Source organism: Urocampus carinirostris, chromosome 7 (genome assembly GCF_059441175.1).
Source record: "Urocampus carinirostris isolate Australia breed hairy pipefish chromosome 7, RoL_Ucar_1.0, whole genome shotgun sequence".
NCBI lineage: Eukaryota > Metazoa > Chordata > Actinopteri > Syngnathiformes > Syngnathidae > Urocampus > Urocampus carinirostris.
The window spans coordinates 36,555,648-36,575,345 of record NC_142355.1 but is presented as its reverse complement, the minus strand read 5'-3'; the positions used below and the strand labels follow the sequence as shown (position 1 = coordinate 36,575,345).

General features: G+C 40.6%; 1 protein-coding gene and 1 long non-coding RNA gene across 5 annotated transcripts in view; one reads left to right on the top strand and one right to left on the bottom strand.

Moving 5' to 3' along the window:
* The window catches only part of LOC148363207 (voltage-dependent calcium channel subunit alpha-2/delta-4-like), a 46,705-nt gene extending 33,183 nt beyond the window's left edge, over positions 1 to 13,522 (top strand). For 2 of the 4 annotated variants that reach the window (XM_088340789.1, XM_088340787.1), the window contains 9 exons: positions 1,287 to 1,357; positions 4,149 to 4,227; positions 4,348 to 4,400; positions 6,361 to 6,416; positions 7,693 to 7,713; positions 7,782 to 7,899; positions 10,069 to 10,189; positions 11,473 to 11,550; positions 12,976 to 13,522. In XM_088340789.1, the coding sequence (XP_088196915.1) occupies positions 1,287 to 1,357; positions 4,149 to 4,227; positions 4,348 to 4,400; positions 6,361 to 6,416; positions 7,693 to 7,713; positions 7,782 to 7,899; positions 10,069 to 10,189; positions 11,473 to 11,550; positions 12,976 to 13,077 (699 nt within the window). In that variant the 3' untranslated portion in view covers positions 13,078 to 13,522. The remainder of the gene's footprint in view (positions 1 to 1,286; positions 1,358 to 4,148; positions 4,228 to 4,347; positions 4,401 to 6,360; positions 6,417 to 7,692; positions 7,714 to 7,781; positions 7,900 to 10,068; positions 10,190 to 11,472; positions 11,551 to 12,975) is intronic. The other 2 variants (XM_088340790.1, XM_088340791.1) reach the window with 2 other exon arrangements.
* Positions 13,523 to 14,013: 491 nt separating this feature from the next.
* Positions 14,014 to 19,557, bottom strand: LOC148363206 (uncharacterized). The gene is made up of 2 exons (XR_015850966.1): positions 19,474 to 19,557; positions 14,014 to 14,347 (listed from the first exon to the last, which is right to left on the bottom strand). It is a non-coding gene; the product is annotated as an uncharacterized LOC148363206 (long non-coding RNA).
* Positions 19,558 to 19,698: the final 141 nt, after the last annotated feature.

Genomic DNA, 19,698 nt, shown 5'->3' with positions numbered 1-19,698 from the left:
GAAGTAAACTAAAACAGATATTAAACTTCCCCTTGTGAAGACCGCCATGCCTTTAGAATATCTTCTTGCTTTAATCACTTCTTTATTATTATTTATTAATCACAACCTTCATGGTTACCCTGTTTTGCTTCTCCGTTTAGGTGCACTGCAAGCATTTAGACCCACGGTGATTAAATTCAGTACAAAATAGGACAGTATTGTATTAAAATAATTTGCAATATTTTGACAAAGCACACAAGATTCGGGAAGAAGAGAAATAAATGGTAGGAGGTTATTCAGCCAATAGCATATAGGCTTTTTAATGATGTTTCATATCACGTCAACCAATATTATAAAGGCACCTAAGTACTGCTTTTATGCTATGTGTGTATATGTTATAGTGAATAAATATACATGGAAATGAAAAATGTAATGGACTTTTCGTGTGACCTGACTTGAGCTGGTATAGTTGAGTAGTGGGTAGATGCAAAAAGGCGAGGAGATCGTGACAGCGCATTCAATAGTCCCCTTTTTTCATGCCCTCAGAAGATTTTCTTACTTTAATCATCAAATTATATTTATTAATAGCCCTGATCATCTATTAGTTAGAGCTAGCAACTTAGCAGGGGTAGCCATTTGTGTGACATTTTTTTTGATTTCTTGACAATCAAAACCTTTGTTTCAATGGTTATCATGTTTTTTGCTTCTCCCTTTGGCATCAATTCATGTTTCGGGGCCCTCAGTACAAACAATCCAGTATGTCTTTACAAAGCACATTAGAGTTTTAACTAAACGAAGAGACAGAAATGCATTGTGGGAGGTACTTCGGCCAAAAGCATATTGACATTTTTATGACGCTATAACATGAACTAATGCAACTTAGCAAAGGTAGAGATTTGCGTGCATTCTTTGTATTTTTTGACAATCGCAAGCTTTGTTTCCATGGTTATCAGGATTTTGCTTCTCCCTTTAGCATCCCTGCAAACTTTGGGACACACAGCTGAACCAATTCAAGTGTGTGAGAGAATACAGAGAAAGGCATTGTGGGAAAGAGTTCAGCCAATAACACTTTTGCATTTACATGATGCCGCGACGCTAACCAATAGTAGACCAGCATTTTAATAAAGTCGACCAATAACAGTCAGGCATCTTAAAAATATAACTTATCATACGCAAAAAAACATCGTAAGGAAGGGTCACCGTGTCCCGGGGGTCTACTGTATTTTAATTTACCGCCGTCACCCCGAATACTTATGTTTGCAGAGTTTTATCTCACCTGGCCTTTATTGTTTTGTTCTGTTATCCAGGTGGGTCGCTTCATGGGCGAGGTGGACGGTGCCGTCATGGCGACGCTCATCAAAATGGGACTGTACAAGAAGTCAGTGGAAAATTACGCTTTCTACCGCATTCTGATTCCTAGTTTAAATTGCACTCAAAATGATTAAATTAGTTCATGGAAAAAGACAAAACTTTTACAGGCCTACAGCCTTTTCCAATGTATTTATAAAACTCACATTTGAATTGGAAACTTTTTGATTATTAGTTGTGATGGCTTTGGCAGCACAACCCACTGCCACTAGTGCAGTAATACATACTTGTTAACAGTTAAAAATTAACAAATTATGCTAACAGCTACATCCCGACAAATTATGCTAACAGCTACATGTTAACACTTCATGCTAACGGCTACATGCTAACAAATTATGCTAATGACTACATGCTAATGACATCGTGGTGACAAATTATGCTAATGGGTACAGGCTAATTGTATTGTATTGTATAGCATTTATTTATTCAGCCAGTATATACCATAAACATGATATATAGCAGAAATCATTTGACACACAAAACTCTCGACGTGACGCGTCGCCTTCGATCGGCGCCAGGTTTTTAGACTCAACTGCTGTGTTGGGAGTCATTAGGTGACCAATTCCAACCCTTAATGCCGAGCGTCAAGCAGGGAGGCAATGAGTACCAATGTCTTAGGTATGACTCGGCCGAGGCTCGAACTAGCGACCTCCCAGTCTCGGAGCGGGCGCCCTACTATCTAGGCTACCGAGCTGGTTAATGAGTTATGCTAATGGTTAAATACTAAAAAGTGATGGTAAGTGATAAAATCTAACTGCTTCATGCTAAAAATTATGCAAACGGCTACTTGTTTACAAATTATGCAAGAGGTTACATGCTCATGAGTTATGCTAATGGCTACATGCGCAAAAGTGATGCTAACGGCTAAATGCTAACTGCTTCATGCTAAAAAAGTTATGTGAATGTTAACTTGCTAACGGCTACATATTAACAACTTATGCCAACGTATAGGTGCTAATGAGTTATTATAGCGGCTACATGCTAACAAGTGATGCGAATGTCCAAATGCTAACGGCTACATGTTAAAAAAAATGATGGTAACGGATTAATGCTAACGATTATGGGCCCATTTGAAATGAACTTGTCAGTACTGGGGGTGTGGGGGAGCAGAGTCCCCCCACAGAACCAAGTTAAAAATTACAAATGAAGCTCTCCAAGTTATACACGCTAACAGTTACATGCTAACAACCGGGAAATACATACCGGTATCATCTTCCAGATCCATCACAACTCTCACAATTGCCCCGAGAATTGTCTAGTTAATAAGTGCATGTTATATAATCACTATTATTCTGGGCAGCATGGCGGCGCAGTGGTTAGCACGTGTGCGGCACAGTTCTAAGGTCTTGGGAACCTCCTGTGTGGGTTCAAATCCAGCTACCGGACTTCCTGTGCGGAGTTTGTATGTTATCCCCGTGCTTGCATAGGTTTCCGGGCACTCCGGTTTTCTCCCACATTCCAAAGACATGCATTTCAGGTGGATTGGCCGGTCCAAATTGTCCCTAGGTGTGAATGAGCAAGCAAGTTGTCTGTCCCTGTGTGCCCTGCGATTGTCTGGCAACCAGTTCAGGGTGTCCCCTGCCCACTGCCGGATGAGCCCGGTGATTGCTGGGATAGGCTCCAGCACCCCCGCGACCCTACTGAGGATAAGCCGTGCAGCTAATGAGATGAGAGGTTATATTATTCTGTCCCCTAATGTTGTGGAAATTGAATGATTAAATTATCATATTTTCCATTAGGCGCACCTAAAAATAAAAAAGAATGTGCCAGAAATTCAAAAGTGTGCCTTATAATACAGGGATCCTTAAAGATCGGAAATACAGACAATAAGACCGGAAACGCAAAATGATCAACTAAATACTTCTACATACAGTAACCTGTCATGGTTACCGATGTGAATCACCTATGCTTGCTGCTTTGGAGCCAACTGCCTCGGAATCTGATTGGTTCCCGATCAGTCCTTGTACCTGCTCCTGTCTGTCCCCTTTTGTCATTCCGTCTGCGAACCTCAGTCAACACTAGGCAAGCCTTTTTCAACCCTGACTACCACCTGTCCCGTTTATTGCTCCTGTCTGTCCCTCAGCTTCGACCCGTTTTTGTTCCTGACCACATCTACTCTCCCGTCTCGCTTTCGACCTCTTTTTGTCCCCGACCGCGTCTACTCTCCTTTACTGGCTTATGACTCGCTTCCAACCCCAACCACGTTTTTGCTCTCCTGTCCCGGCAACTGACCCAATTTCCGTTCCCGGCACCGCGATCGCTCACCACGGAAGATCCACTTCCGCGTTCGGAGGGACCCGCTTCCCGCGTCCAGCAATCACCGGATCGTGGGCTCAACCCTTTCTCTTTTTTCCAATCAAACTTGTGAAAAACACAACGCAAGTGGTCCTGACAGTAACCATTTATGGACAAATCAAATCATCAGTTGTGAAAGTAGATTTGCTATATTCCATGAAATACAATTCTCTGCCTTTCTTTTAAATACAAACCTGGCTCTTACTGTAATTTAATTAAATGCACCCTATAGTACAGTGCGCCTTGTACATATTTCACAAAGGTATCATCTGATACGCCTTATAGTCGGGAAACTATGGCAATTAATTGATCGATAAATTAATTGACTTAACTATAAAATTTAATTTGCAGACTTAGTGATTAATTACATTTGTGATTGATTAAAAAAGTAACTCACAAATTAATTACAATATTACAATTTCAGTTTATTAATTGATATATAGTATTTATCTTAAAAGCCTCACTTGGGGCACCAATAATTGAAGCCATGCTTTGTGTGTTTGCAGAGTGTCGCTGTTTGACTACCAGGCAATGTGTAAGAACAGCCACCATCACGCCAGCAGCGCCCCCAGGCGTCTGCTTAGCGTCAGTACATAACACAACAATTAACATGGAAGTTGCACTTGTTTGCGACAATTTTGTAGAAAAAAACAATGTTTGTGTGTGTGTGTGTGTGTGTGTGTGTGTGTGTGTGTGTGTACACAGCCTTTCTACAGTCTGGTGGCCATCATCCGATGGCTCTTTTCCAATGCGCTCATGTAAGAATGCCCCTTTCACTTTCTTTTCCTGGTCTTACTTTCACTTCGATTCAAAGACTTTGTATAAGACTTACTTTTTCTGTTTTAAGAAAGGGATTTGTCCTAAAACGGATGGAAATGTTTGTAAACGTTTCAATGCATTTAGAATTTGAAATAATCCAGTAACTGTAGGCACAGGTATCATTATTGCATAGTGTACAGGAACAGAACAAGGAAGTTTACAAGGATCCTAAGAATTCAAATACATGGAAGGTGCACTAACTCAGGCACGAATACACATTCCTGCTAAAAAATTTTGAAACACTAACTCAAGCTAAATGAAAAATATGAAAGGTAGAACACATATTATATTCAGATGTCGGAACACAAATTACTTCTAACTGAACAAGTCAAGTCATTTTTATTTGTATAGCCCTTAATCACAAAGAGTCTCAAAGGGCTTCACAGGTTATTGCACGGATTATTTTTTCAGACTATTATTACACCATCCCCTGATCTGGAACCAACATGAGGGCAAGGAAAAACTCAAAAAACCTCAACATGAGGAAAATGAAGAAACCATGAACAAACCATAATGGGAAGATGACACAAGACACAATTCTACACGTGCCAAGTCGATGAAACCTAAAAAATTATGTTGGGTCACCAACTAACTGTAGCTGAACAAAACATGAAACAAAATGACTCAGGTTATGTACTCACACGGGATAGAACAATCATGTGTATACCAAGATGACAAGACCATGAAACATGATGATGTTGGCAACCAACTGGCATTAGCTGAACAAAACATGAAAGTAAGAGCAGGCATTATATCTCAGAATACAAACTAGTTTTAATGAAAAACAAACTGACACAAAAACATTCGCCCCCCCATGGAAAAAAAACAATGAAAACGTCATGCCTACAAGACCAAAAAATGAAATGCTGGAATACGAAAAAGCGCTAATTGAACAAGACATGAAAACAAAATGACACAGGATATGAACTTACAATTGGATGGAACAATAACAAGGGTGCCAAGATGAGACCATAAAACATAATGTGGAAACATTAACTGGCTCTAACTGAACAAAACATAAAAGGCAATTCAGAATATACTGTAATACTGTCTCTAACACATTGAATAAACAATGTTGGGAGTGCCAAGACAATAATCACATGAAACATAGTGTCAGAACATTAACTGTCTCAAACTGAACAAAATATGAAAGAGGATGATGCAGGATATGACGGAACACAAACTATATCTAGTAATAATAATAATAATAATTTCCTTGTATTGTCATTCTGTGTAACAATGTACACAGAACAAAATGTCGAATGCACCTGACCCGTTGTAGCGAGCCGATGCAGCCGCAGCCAACAGAGGGCGCCGCCGACCACTTTTTAAGCTGGTAGCTGAACATAACGTGAAAAAATTGACGCAGGACGTTTGGATGAAACAAAGATGAAAGCGCCAAAACAATGGGTTGTGAAACATAAAGAAAGTGGTTCTAACTGGACCAAATATCAAATCCAAACAATACAATATGCGTTGGAACACAAAGTAACTCACACTGAAAAAAACATGAAAGGGAAATGACACAGGATATATATTTGTACTGCTTCTGAATGAACAAAACACGAAAAGTGAGAGGACGCAGGGATCATACCCACACGTGGATAGAACAACTACACGATGTTCTAACACAAACCAGCTGTAACAGAACGAAACATGAAAGTCAGACGTCACAAGAAACAGTTCCACACCTTGACAAAACAACACCACAAAATAAATTTCAGGCGCGCTAAGTAGTTAAAATTGAAGTAAAACGTCGAAAAAGACGACACAGTATTTGCGGAACACTATCTGTACAAAACTTGAAAGGAGGAAACAGACATGGGAAATTACAAGTATAGGAAACATGCATTCATTTCAAAAGAAAATGTCCCTATTTATGCTTGTTTGTCTCCCAAGGTTCGTGCTGGACTTTAACCTGTGCGGGTTGTGGCACTCGGATTATTTTGTGGACGGTAATAGAAGCTCCATTGTCACATTGGGATTATACAACCCTGCCTTGAGATACGAGTTCAACAATTTATGCCAATTAGGTAATAGGTTCCCGGTAGCCCACATGAAAACAATAGCATAGCCAAAATAATCTATGGTAAGATATAACATTACAAATAAATATACATATAAATGAAAATCTACATTTTATTCACCTTTTTAGTGTGATCTGACGTCAGCTGGTAAAGTGGAGTGGTGGATGGATGCAAAGGGGAGTAAAGGACAGATTCAAATTAACACTGATTTTAAAACGTCCACTTGTGAATATTGTCATTCCCTCAAATATTTCCTTTCTTTAACTGCCTCCTTATTTCAAATAATTAATCACAAGTTTCTTTTCCATGGTTATCCTGTTATTTACTTCTCCCTCTAGCATCACTGCCAGAATTAGAAGAAACTACATAAAAACACGCTTTTGAGCTTGACCTAAATTACTGTTTGACACGGCACAAATTAGGTGGGGATTGCAAAGTGAGATTGCTGTATAATGGGGAAAACAATCTATGCCAATTAGGTCATGGGTTCCCGGTACCCCACATAGCAACATTTAAAATAGCCAAAATAAAATATAATAAGAAATTACATTATAAATAAATATACATATAAATGCAAATTGTACATTTTTTTCCCTTTTAGTGTCAGCTGACGTCAGCTGGAAAAGTGGAGTGGTGGATGGATGCAAAGGGGAGTAAAGGACAGATTCAGATTAACACTGATTTTAAAACGTCCACTTGTGAATTGTCATTCCCTCAAACATTTTTTTTCTTTAACTGCCTCCTTATTTCAAATAATTAATCACAAACTTTGTTTCCATGGTTATGCTGTTATTTACTTCTCCCTTTAGCATCACTGTAAGTGGAAATCCAAAAATACGGTATCGTACTGCACTAACTCACAATTCTTTTTTTACAAAGCGCACAGGATTTCTGACTGAATGAAGAGAAAGGAATGGTAGGAGGTAATTCAGCCAATAGCATCTAGGCATTTAACCAATAGCAGACAATGATGTGATGTCGACCAATAGCAGCAATCTTAGAATTAATTTATTGGGGTAAAATGCCATAGAGAGAGGTAAAGTCCAAATGTCATAAGGCGGGGACGCCTTATCCCGGGGGTGTATCTTCAAATCAAGGCAGCGCTGTATTACACCCAAAAATGTCGTTGTGTGTTTCGTGTCTTCAATCTTTTGGTTTTTTTGCATTCTCATCTTCATCACCTTCATCTTCATCATCATTCCAGCCAAGGCTGGCTATCACACCAGTGAGTTGAACATCGGATCATGTCGCCATTTTGGGGAGATTTGACGCCATTTGGGTTTCGGTGTGCAGGTCACAAACAGAAGAAGGTGGAGGCCCTGGTCCCGTGCGAGACGGCCTACCCCGGCTTCACCTACGACACGTCCGTCAAAGAGGCCAACAGCATCATCAAATGTGGACGTTGTCAAAAGTCAGTAATGGCTCTTTTTCTTGGTTACCCTTCACCGTTCCCGGATCCCTTAACCGCCTGGGTCACCACTTCCCGTGGTGTGTCTTGGGCAAGTAGAGCTTGCGCCACCCGTCTCTCTCCAGGCTGTTTCTCTAGGTAGCGGTTTGTTCGCCCACATGTGTCACGTTATGACGGGCAGACCCAAATGCAGGACACAAGGAGATAAAAAACAGGGACGTGACAAAACCCAACAGGGGCTGTTTATTTAAAAAACTCACTAATGAGAAGGCGGTGTGGAACCGGATTGATGATTGACTACAAATTACATTTAATGCAAAAGATATTCAATGACTGGGCTGTAGTACGGAGGGGCGGCAGTAGCTCAGTAGGTAGTGCGCTCGTCTTGGGATCAAGGGATCCCAGGTCGAATTCCGGCTTGTCCGTGTTACATGTCGAAGTGTCCTTGGGTAAGACACTGAACCTAATACCCCCAATAAGCAGGTTAGCGTCTTACATGGCTGTAATACAAGGCCGCTATTGGGAAATGTGGAGCACATTGCAAAGCGCTTTGGGAAGTCATTGACTTGAAAAGCGCTATATAAATGCAGATAATTTCATTTCATTTACAAGGTCAGGGCAGGCTGGTAGAAGATGTTGTTGGCAGGAACAGGACGTACTGCTGATAAGATAATCAGCACATCCAGACGCTGTTGACGCAGAAAGGCCCTGATGACGTAGAAATGCTCGGTGCTGTTTTGAGAACCCCAGACATCGGGACGCTCGTCTACGAGATGGTGAAGCCCAGGGGGCTTCCTTGGCATGCCCATGGGAGGAGTCAGCACGCCATTATGCGGGGAGAAGATGGCCAATAGGAGAAAGCTGAAGGACTTCAGAAAAAGGCTTCCCAAAGACTTTAACGTCGCTAATTCAGCCGTTTTCGATGGAGTACACTTAGTCAAATGGTTAGGGATAATAAATCTGCCCCCGTGTGAAAATGTCGGCTTTCCTGTTTATTTTTCCCTCAAGAAACGAGCGCGCTTTAATTGTTGGGTGAATGTAGGTTGTGTTTGATTAATGGAGTCAGATAACTAATTCAAACAATTTGGTAAACGGTACATTTTGATATTTAATTCCAACATTACTAATGTCAATATTGGGCCAGGCTACGAGAATATTGTCAGACATTAAACCAGCCTGTAGTACAGAAAAGGTTGGTGACAACTGCTCTACTACATTGTTGCGTAGAGAATATTCAACTGAAGGCAGGCGGTTGAGTTGTTCAATAAGCTCATAAAAACACGGGCGGTCCTCTGATACTTTAACTTATCTTCAGAGGTAAGATCACAAGCCGAGCCCAAACCAAAATTGGTGTCTGGTCGGGCCTAAAACGTTAAACATTACGCTCAGGTTCAGGTTGGGCTTCTCTCGCTGCCTTTTTTAAAAATGATCCACCAACAAAAGAAACAAATAAAAAATGACGGGTGGATGATTAAAAAAAAAAAAGTCAGCGAGCGGAAAAGCCCTCCTCCTTCCTCCCTTCTCATCATAAATAAAATATGAAAATTCCGGTTTGCTTGGGCTCGGCCCCTCGAATCAAGTTAATTTGTCGGGCTCGGGCTTTAATATCCGCGGATCCTGTCAGGACCAGAACGGAAACAGGACCCAATTGCGTTACGTTTCTCACAAGTTTTATTAAAGGAAAGAGGAAGGGCTGCACCCATGATCCGGAGTTCGCTAGGCGCGGGAAGTAAGCTCTCGTACTCGGATTGTGATCCAAACATGGAAGTGGATTTTCCGTAACGAGCGATGGCGGTGTCAGGGACAAAAAAACAGGTCGATAGCCGGGACAGGAGAACAAAACGTGGTCGGGATCAAAATCGGGTCGAAAGTCTGGACTGGAGAGCAGATGTGGTCAGGATCAAAACGGGTCGTAGCCGGAGACAGACGGGAGCAAAAACGGGACAGGTGGGAGTCAGGGTCAAAAAAGGCTATTCACTGAGGTTCGCAGATGGACCGACAAAAGGGGACAGACAGGACCGGGTTCAAATACTGATCGGGAGCCAATCAGAACCTGGGGCAGTTGGCGCCAAAAGAGCGGGCACAGCTGAGTCACATCAGTAATCATGACGGATCAGGGCCGGATTTTTTTAGGCCCAATCTTATTTTCAGTTCTCGTGTTTTTTTTTGCAGGATGTTTGTAATGCAACAGGTTCCTGACAGCAACTTGCTGGTGTTGGTGACAGAAGCCAACTGCGACTGCTCGCGCCAGTACGGCCCCATCGCACTCGAGCCCAAAGAAATCAAATATATCCTTTGCCATTGCAAACGCTCTCTGGTGCTTAACCAGGGATGGGCAAACTACGGCCCGCGGGCCACATGCGGCCCGTCAGGCTTTTCATCCGGCCCGCCAAACCAAAATGGTCAATCTATGATGACGATATTTCTAAGAGTGATTAAAGTACTGCTAATAAAACAATGTTTCTGGGTTCCAACTTTTTCCCTGTTGTCGCTTTGGGTGTCTGCAACAAAGATACGGCTACAGAAATACTACAAAATCCAGAAATACTACAGAGGTACTACAAAAATCCTACAGAAATGCTACAAAAGACAACAACTATGATAGAATACGACTACAGAAATATTACAACCGAAATACCACAAAAATACAACTACAGTAATACTCCAAAAATACTGCACATATACTAGAAAATTCTTAAGTTGAAATACTTCAAAAATACTGCAGAAATACAAAAAAAATACTACAATGAAAATACTCTAAAAACCCTACTGCAGAAATGCTACAAATCCTACAAATATAAATTTACAGAAATACTACAAAATACTAAGGAAATACTGCAGAAATGTAACTGAAGAAATACTACAAAAATACCAGTACAGTAAGACTATAAAATACAAATACGTTGATAGGGAAGAAAATACTAGAGATAATCTACAAAAATTACTACAGAAATACTACAGAAGTACTACAAAAATCCTACAGAAATACTACAAAATACAACAACTATGATAGAATACTACTACAGAAATATTACGACAGAAATACTTCAGATATACTACAAAATTCTAAAGTTGAAAAACTTATAAAATATAAAATACTGCAGAAATACATAAAAAAATACTGCAATGGAAATACTCTAAAAACCCTTCTGCAGAAATGCTACAAATACTTCAAAAATAGTATTCAAAAATACTACAAAATACTAAGGAAATACTGAAGAAATCTATCGGCAGAAATACAACCACAGTAATACTACAAAACCGAGTATCAAATTAAGTACTTTAAACGTGGAACTAGTATATTATTTAAGTTTAATTGTGAGCATTTCAAAATCAATTAAGAAATATTAAGAAATATAACATGTGGATCCCTTAACCACTAGGTTGTGGGAGCACCATTACTTGTGGTGTGTCTTGGGCAAGTACAGCCTGGTGGCGCCCTCTCCAGGCCAGGACCTTTCGCATGTTATGAGAAGGGGCTAACCAATTCATAGATGAAAAAATGGATACGTCTCCAGGATTGGCCCTATGCTAAACTTTGAACTGGAATATTTCCCTTGACTCGGCCCACATAACGCCACCGTCAAATGCAACCGGATGAAGTCGCAAAAAGTGCGTCGGCGTCCCGAATCGTGCCACGCCTACCACCCCAAGGTCAGCCTCTGATTGGCCGGTTGCTTTCTTTTACTTTGCACTTTTCTTTCCTGTTTTAACCTGAGCTGTTTAGCCCAGCATTCGGTTGGTCTAATTTCGATACCAATGGGTCAGTCTTTCACTTTCTTCCACTGTTTCTTTCTCCAGCCACTCATGTTACCCATTCGGCTGCAGGTTATGAGTTGCCGCTGTTGTTATTGTTAGCTGCTCCTGCTTCGTCCTTCTGTGTCACTTGCCTTCTGCAGCTGCTCATGCATGCTAACATTGCCGAGTCCTGTGATACAGGCGTCTTTTGTGTTTTTCCATTGTTTCTTTCTCTAGCTTCTCATGTTAGCCATACGGCTACTGGCTTTTTTCGCCGCAAATGTTATATTGAGCTGCTCCCGCTTCGTCCTTCAGTGTCTCTTGCCTTCCACAGCTGCTCTTGCAAGCAAAGATCACTGAGTCTTGTCAAACAGGTGTCTCCTATGTTTTTCTTCCATCATCTTCTCTAGCCACTTATATTGGCAATTTGACTGCAGGCTATGGCTTGCCGCTATCGTTAGCGTTCCCTGCTCCTGCTTTGTCGCTCGCTCATGGGTATTAAAACAAGTTTTTATGGTAGAAATTCATGCATATCAAGAAGATATAGAAGTAGGCTTCTCAATTTTTCAAATTGGTATTTTAGACTGGTTTGTCAAATGTAGCAATCAAGGGTCAGTCTTTCACTTTCTTCCACTGTTTCTTTCTCCAACCACACTTGCTCGCAATTCGGCTGCAGGCTATGACTTGCCTGTGATGTTTCTGTAAGCTGCTCTTTCTTTGTCCTTCTGTGTCACTTGCCTTCTACAGCTGTTCATGCATGTGATCATTGTCCTGTCATACAGCCACCTTTTTCTATTTTACACCGTTTTCTTTTCTAGCCACTTATGTCTGCCACTTGGCTGGAGGCTCTGGCTCACCACCCCCTATTGTTATAGTTAGAAGCTCCTGGTTTTTCAAGGTTTCATCATTTTCCTCATGCTGAGGTTTGTGAGTTTTTCCTTGCCCTCATGTAGGTTTTAGATCAGGGGATGGTGTCATAATAGTCTGTAGTTTGCATTAATCTGTGTTCTGTGCAGCCCTTGACAAATTAGATTTTATAATTGCCTTCTAGTGGTTTCTCCTGCTAGGCACTAAAGTTAACCGCTTAGATCAGCCCTGACCAACTCCAGCTGCTCGCTCTTTTCAGCCGCTCCGGGTGTATCCAGCTTGCTCTGTCTTTTGTTGTAGTCCATGGGCATTAAAACAACTTTTCATGGTTGGTATTCATGCTCACTCAGTTGTTTTTCTGTATTCCGTAACGTGTCTTCTTTAAATGCACACACTCAGATCCATTCTAAGCTACAACGACCTTTAGTGTTGAATTATTACGTACTTTAAGGCCTCTCCTTTTTTCTGCCTCAGGAAAACGCCAAGGATTGTGGAGGAGCCAGCGCCATCTCCCTGTCCATCAACCTTTTTTGCACTTCCGTGCTTCTTTCAGGGAAACGGCTATTTGTGACCTAATAGTAACCAGCCAATCAGGAGGCGGTGGTCGGACCTGAAGCCGGAAACAGATTCATGGGAAGATCATAATAGGGAAGGACTGGTGTTAGGACATCAGAAGAGGAGCTTCCTGTTGATTTTCACAATGAAACTTTTTTCCTCTTGCATTTCCATAAGTGTGACATTTGGATGAGAACAAGGCGAAGGGAATTCCCTTTTTCGTCCTACAGAACTTTTTGAATGGAAACGATGGATTTGTAAATAAAACAAATACAACTCTTGTATGAACTGTTTTTACAGAGATTTAGGGGGAAAAGTTCTTTGTAATATAAGTTATCAAACAGTTTTATTTTCTTGAATCTAAACAGTAGTTTGGAGTTTGTAAAATATTCTTTTGAGCCAAACAATGTTTCTTGAATCGTGAATCTAAGCCAAATGCTTTGAATAAATACATAAATGTGTGTTATCACGTTTTTTACTTCATATTTACATTCCTAATGAGTATTTTCATATGTGACACCTATAAATCCAAAAGGTGCGTAATGTGGCCACTGGGTAGCAAACCTTCCCTCCCTTGGAGTTCACTGTTGGGTGGGTATGTCGGTGTCATCATTTTGACATAACGTTGACATCATTTGGCTAATGATACAATCTCCTTCCAAAGTACTTGACCTGAGTCAAGGAAATCTTTCTTCATCTCCAACCATTGTGTCCAAATTCCTTCTGTAGGGCTTCCGACCCACTTTTGCCATGCATCACTATTGAGTCACTGTCAAGTTCAACATATACGTTTCCTCCGTATTGTATGTGTTTTTTGATCCTTTCAAATTGTATAACAATTTTTATATGCACATTTTCTTTTTAAATACCCTGCTACATATACTGTAGTAGGAAACACTACATTTACTGCAAGTGGGGGAAGAACTTAGAAAGATGCTGAAAGAATTGTAAGTCAAGTCAAGTCAAGTCATTTTTATTTGTATAGCCCTAAATCACGAAGAGTCTCAAAGGGCTTCACAGATTGTTACACTATATTACACAAACTATTTTCAACCGACAAGAGGAGTAGGTTTTTCGTATGCAATGGAGTAGAAGTGAGTTTTAAGTTTAGATTTAAACATTTCCACTGAGGTTGCAGATCGGATCTCAGGGGGAAGAGCATTCCACAGCACCGGTGCCCGGATGGAGAACGCTCTCGAACCAGCAGAAGACTTCTTTGCTCTCGGGGTCATCAGAAGACCAGCACTCTCAGATCGTAGGCTTCGGACCGGGACATAGTGGCAGATCAGATCTGAAAGATAAGAGGGAGCAAGTCCATGTATGATTTTGTACAATACTAAGAGAACTTTGAAGTCACATCTTTGGCTAACTGGGAGCCAATGCAGGTTAGCCAAAATCGGTGTTATGTGATCGTACTTTTTTGTCCTAGTTAAAAGCCTCGCTGCGGCATTTTGTACTAGCTGAAGAGACTTGATTCTGGACTTCGGGAGACCGGAGAGTAGTGCATTACAGTAATCGAGACGGGAGGTAACAAATGCATGAATTATTGTTTCCGCATCAGACTGAGACAGTATTGAACGGATTTTAGCAATGTTGCGAAGATGGAAGAAGGCAGTTCTAGTAATTTGCTTTACATGCATCTCAAAGGATAGATCAGGGTCAAATATGACACCTAAATTTTTAACTGAGTCACTCTGTGTGATGTGACATTTGTCAATGTTCACAGCAGTTTTTGAGAATAAGTCACGGCATTTAGAAGGACCAATGACTAACATTTCGGTCTTTTCAGAGTTAAGACGCAAGAAATTGAGTGACATCCACTCTTTTATCTCAGTGAGACAGGCCTCCAAATTTCCACAGTTTAGTGTGGAAGATTCCTCCAACGGAAGATATAGTTGAGTGTCGTCTGCGTAGCAGTGGAAGCTGATATTGTACTTGCGAATAATATCACCTAATGGAAGCATGTAAATGTTGAAAAGTAGGGGGCCGAGCACTGAACCCTGCGGAACACCGCAGGTAACATTAAAGGGCTCAGATGTCGTTTCACCATATTTAACACAGTGCGTCCTATCTGAGAGGTAGGATCTGAACCACGAGAGGACGGTTCCTGAGAGACCAATCCATTTTTCCAACCGTTCTAGTAGGATATTGTGGCGCACTGTGTCAAAAGCAGCACTAAGATCCAGCAGCAGCAAAAGTGATGAAGCGCCAGAATCCATTGACATTAGGAGATCATTTGTTACCTTGATCAGAACTGTCTCAGTAGAGTGGTTAGCCCTGAATCCTGATTGCATGGATTCAAAAAGGTTATTCTCGGATATGAACGCATTCAGCTGCTGTGCCACTACTTTTTCGAGTACTTTAGAGAGGAAAGGTAGGTTTGACACAGGTCTGTAATTACTTAATATTTCTGGATCAAGGTTGGGTTGTTTCAGTGTGGGTTTAATAACGGCGGACTTAAAAGCTGCTGGAACTACACCTGAGGAGAGTGATGTATTTATAATATTTAGAACTGAAGGCCCAAGGACGCTAAAAAGACTTTTAATAAGTGAACCTGGGAGCGGGTCGAACTGGCAAGTTGTCGGTTTGGCCGCATTCACCACTTGTTTGAGATCATCAAGTGACAGTTCACTAAAACCGGCCATTTTCCCAGGGCAGCCACCCTGTCGTGCATCTGTAAATTTCAGTCCTTTAATACGTGTGGTACTAACAATATCTTTTGCAATTTCTTCCTGTATGCATTGAATCTTCTTAGTGAAGAAGACCATTAAGTCCTGAGCAGAGTGTGTCGAACTATCTGCGATAGTCTGTTGCCTTGTAAGGGATGCTACAGTGTCAAAAAGGGCTTTGGGGTTGTTCTTTTGAGATGCAATCACCTTCGAAAGGTAGGCCGATTTTGCAGAGGCAAGGGCCGCTTTATACTTTAACAAGCTGTCACACCAGGTTTTATGGAAAACCTCAAGCTTGGTAGCGCGCCATTTTCTCTCCCATTTCCTGCATTCTTTTTTAAGGGTTCGTGTTGTTTACTTGGTAAATCAATTAAAGTTGTCTTACTCAAATTATCGTTGTTTTGATTCTACATAGTCTGTTTTGCTGTGATGAAACAGTTGCAACGTTCTGTTTGTGTGGTTTATTTTCGCTTAATAAGGGGATACTGCAAACAAATGCAGGGATCAGAATGGAGATTTTCATTTTCAGCTGAAATAGCCAGGGTCCAGGGGCCGTAGGCCCCGGCCAGGTCCAGGGCGGAGCCCGGTGGGGGGCTCAGGGGGGCAAAGCCCCCCTTAAGCCAACAGCATTTATCTTATTTGCTATGTGAAAATTGCACTAGAATGAATTAAATCCAACAAAACAGAAACCATGTATTTTATACTGGACTGTCTCAGAAAATTAGAATACTGTGATAAAGTTCTTTATTTTCTGTAATGCAATTAAAAAAACAAAAATGTTATACATTCTGGATTTATTACACATCAACTGAACTATTTCAAGCCTTTTATTATTTGAATATTGCTGATTTTGGCTTACAGCTGAAAAAAACTCAAAAATCCTATCTCAAAATATTAGAATACTTCCTCAGACCAAGTAAAAAAAATAATTTTATAACAGCAAAACTAAATCAAACATTTGAAAATCTCCATTGATGCACTCAGTACTCGGTTGGGAATCCTTTTGCACGGATTACTGCATCAATCCGGCGTGGCATGGAGGCAATCAGCCTGTGGCATTGCTGAGGTGTTATTGATGCCCAGGATGCTTCGATAGCGGCCTTCAGCTCATTTGCATTTGTAGGTCTGGTGTCTTTCATCTTCTTCTTAACTATACCCCACAAATTCTCGATGGGGTTCAGGTCAGGGGAATTAGCAGGCCAATCAAGGACAGTGATGCCATGGTCAGTGCACCAGTTACTGGTGGTTTTGGCACTGTGGGCAGGTGCCAGATCATGCTGGAAAATGAAATACTCATCTCCATAGAGCTTTTCAGCAGATGGAAGCATGTAGTGCTCTAAAATCTCTTGGTACACAGTTGCATTTACTCTGGACTTGATGAAACACAGTGGACCAACACCAGCAGCTGACATGGCTCCCCAAACCATTGCTGACTGTGGGAACTTCACACTGGATTTCAAGCAACTTGGATTTTGCTCCTCTCCAGCCTTTCTCCAGACTCTGGCACCTTGACTTCCAAATGAAATGCAAAACTTGCTTTCGTCTGAAAAGAGGACTTTGGACCACTCTGCAACTGTCCAGTGCTTCTTCTCCATAGCCCAAGTCAGACGCTTCTTCCGTTGTCTTGAGTTCAGAAGTGGCTTGACCATGGGAATACGGCTATTGTAGCCCATTTCCCGGACACGTCTGTGAACTGTGGCTTTTGATACCTGGACTCCAGCTTCAGCCCACTGTCTTTGAAGCTCCCTCAAATTCTGGAAGCGGCTCTTCTTCACAATTTTGTTAAGGCTGCGGTCATCTCTCTTGGTTGTGCAGCGTTTCCGGCCACATTTTTCCCTTCCAACAGACTTTTTGTGGATATGCTTTGAAACTGCACTCTGTGAACAGCCTGCTCTTTGAGAAATTTCTTTTTGTGTCTTACCCTCCTGATGGAGGGTATCAATGATGGTCCTCTGGACAGCAGTCAGATCAGCAGTCTTCCCCATATTTGTGATTTAGTTTACTGAACCAAGCTGAGTGTTTTTAAGGCTCAGGAAACCCTCGCAAGGTGTTTCGAGTTAATTAGATGATTCAGGTGATTAGTTGAATAGCCTACTTGTATACTTTTTCATGATATTCTAATATTTTGAGATAGGATTTTTGAGTTTTCTTAAGCTGTAAGCCAAATTCAGCAATATTAAAATAATAAAAGGCTTGAAATAGTTCAGTTGATGTGTAATGAATCCAGAATGTATGACATTTTTGTTTTTTTAATTCCATTACAGAAAATAAAGAACTTTATCACAATATTCTAATTTTCTGAGACAGTCCAGTATATATATATATATATATATATATATATATATATATATATATGTATATATATACCGGTATATATATATATAAATTAAAAAAATAATAATATATTGACATTAAAAGCATTTGTAATATTGAACATGATCATGATGATACAAAATAATTTATTTTAATCATGTTTATAACAAATTTAAAATTTTGTTTATCCTGTTCTAAATATTGTATAAACACAAAAGATAAAATCATTTCATAAATAAATAGATTTATAAATACCTCAGATTGGGATTTTCTGTCACACAGGGGAACCAGTGGTTGACTGCTGCTAGTATTTGAAGTGGAAGGATTTGGAACGGCCAATAATGTTGAACCGGTGGTGTTACTGTTAGTTTCACTGCCGATTTTAAATGCGGATCCGAGTGCATAATTTGATCGCCGGCAAGCTATTTTTGCTTTGTGCTTGTTCATTTTAGCATGATCGATCCGTGCCACACAACCTCGCGTACCATAATTGATCAGATCGACACAGTATAGACACTTTGCTTTCCCTGGAACATCACACTTTGCGATGAACTGGCTCAAAGTTTCTGTAACTTCCTCGATCTTTGCGCCGATTTTAACGTTTACTGTGACAGTCTTCTCCAGCCATGACCACTTAAATTTATTCTCGATTCCTTTATCAATCTCGGAGACAAAAGCCTCGTCTTCTTTTCTTGGTATTTTCATATTAAATTTTTCAAACACTCATTTCACCGTTTGAAAAGACCGGAAGGAGCGCCATGTTTGAGAAAGCCAATGCTCTGAACAAAAGCTCCGCTGATTGGTTATCAGCGAACCTATCGACCAATGGTCTAAAACTCTAAATGCTAACTTGGGGTGACGAAACAGTCACGTATCATACCTCACCCCCCCAAAATATTTTCTCATCGAATTTAGACGATTTACGGGAATGACCTTTGGGGTTCAAAAACAGCGGAAATCCGCGGATCCGCTGAAAATTCTGATCCCTGCAAATGGCGGAAAACGACGCTCTGCAGACGTTTCTGAAGCCCTTCTAGAGGATCAGTTTGTCAATAATTGCCATTTTTACATCCAATTGTCACCTGGTCCCAAAATATAAGGACAAGCAGAAACAGGACATGAAGTCTGTTACCTTGGCATTTACCAACAACAGTGAACGCGCAATAGCAAAATTACTTTTCTAGAGTATCTTTTTCATCAACATTCTTTTTTTTTTTTTAACGTGTATTATTTCGCATGTCGTTTTCATTCTTGATGTTAGTTGATGTATCCGCAGATTTTTTTTTTCGCCTTAACAGTCGCAAAAATGTTGCACGTAACCAATGTCGCTATCATGATCGATCACCTGATCTTAAACACGTGATTAACACAACTTGCAGCATTTTGAAAACAGTGCTCCTAAATGGCGCTGACTGGAAACAATGTCTAAAGTTACCTTTTTACTATACTTCATGGGTGCAAACAACAAAACAATTGCATAATGATTTATCACGTCCTCTGGTTGTGACATTCTTTCTTTCCACCAATCACAAAGACGATCTGCAATTAGGTCCTCTTGCTTCTATTTAGTTGCCTAGTGTAAATTGAGACACGATAGAGTCTAACTAAAATATAAATGTACAATTAAAGAACGAAATATATTTTATATTCATTGTATTTG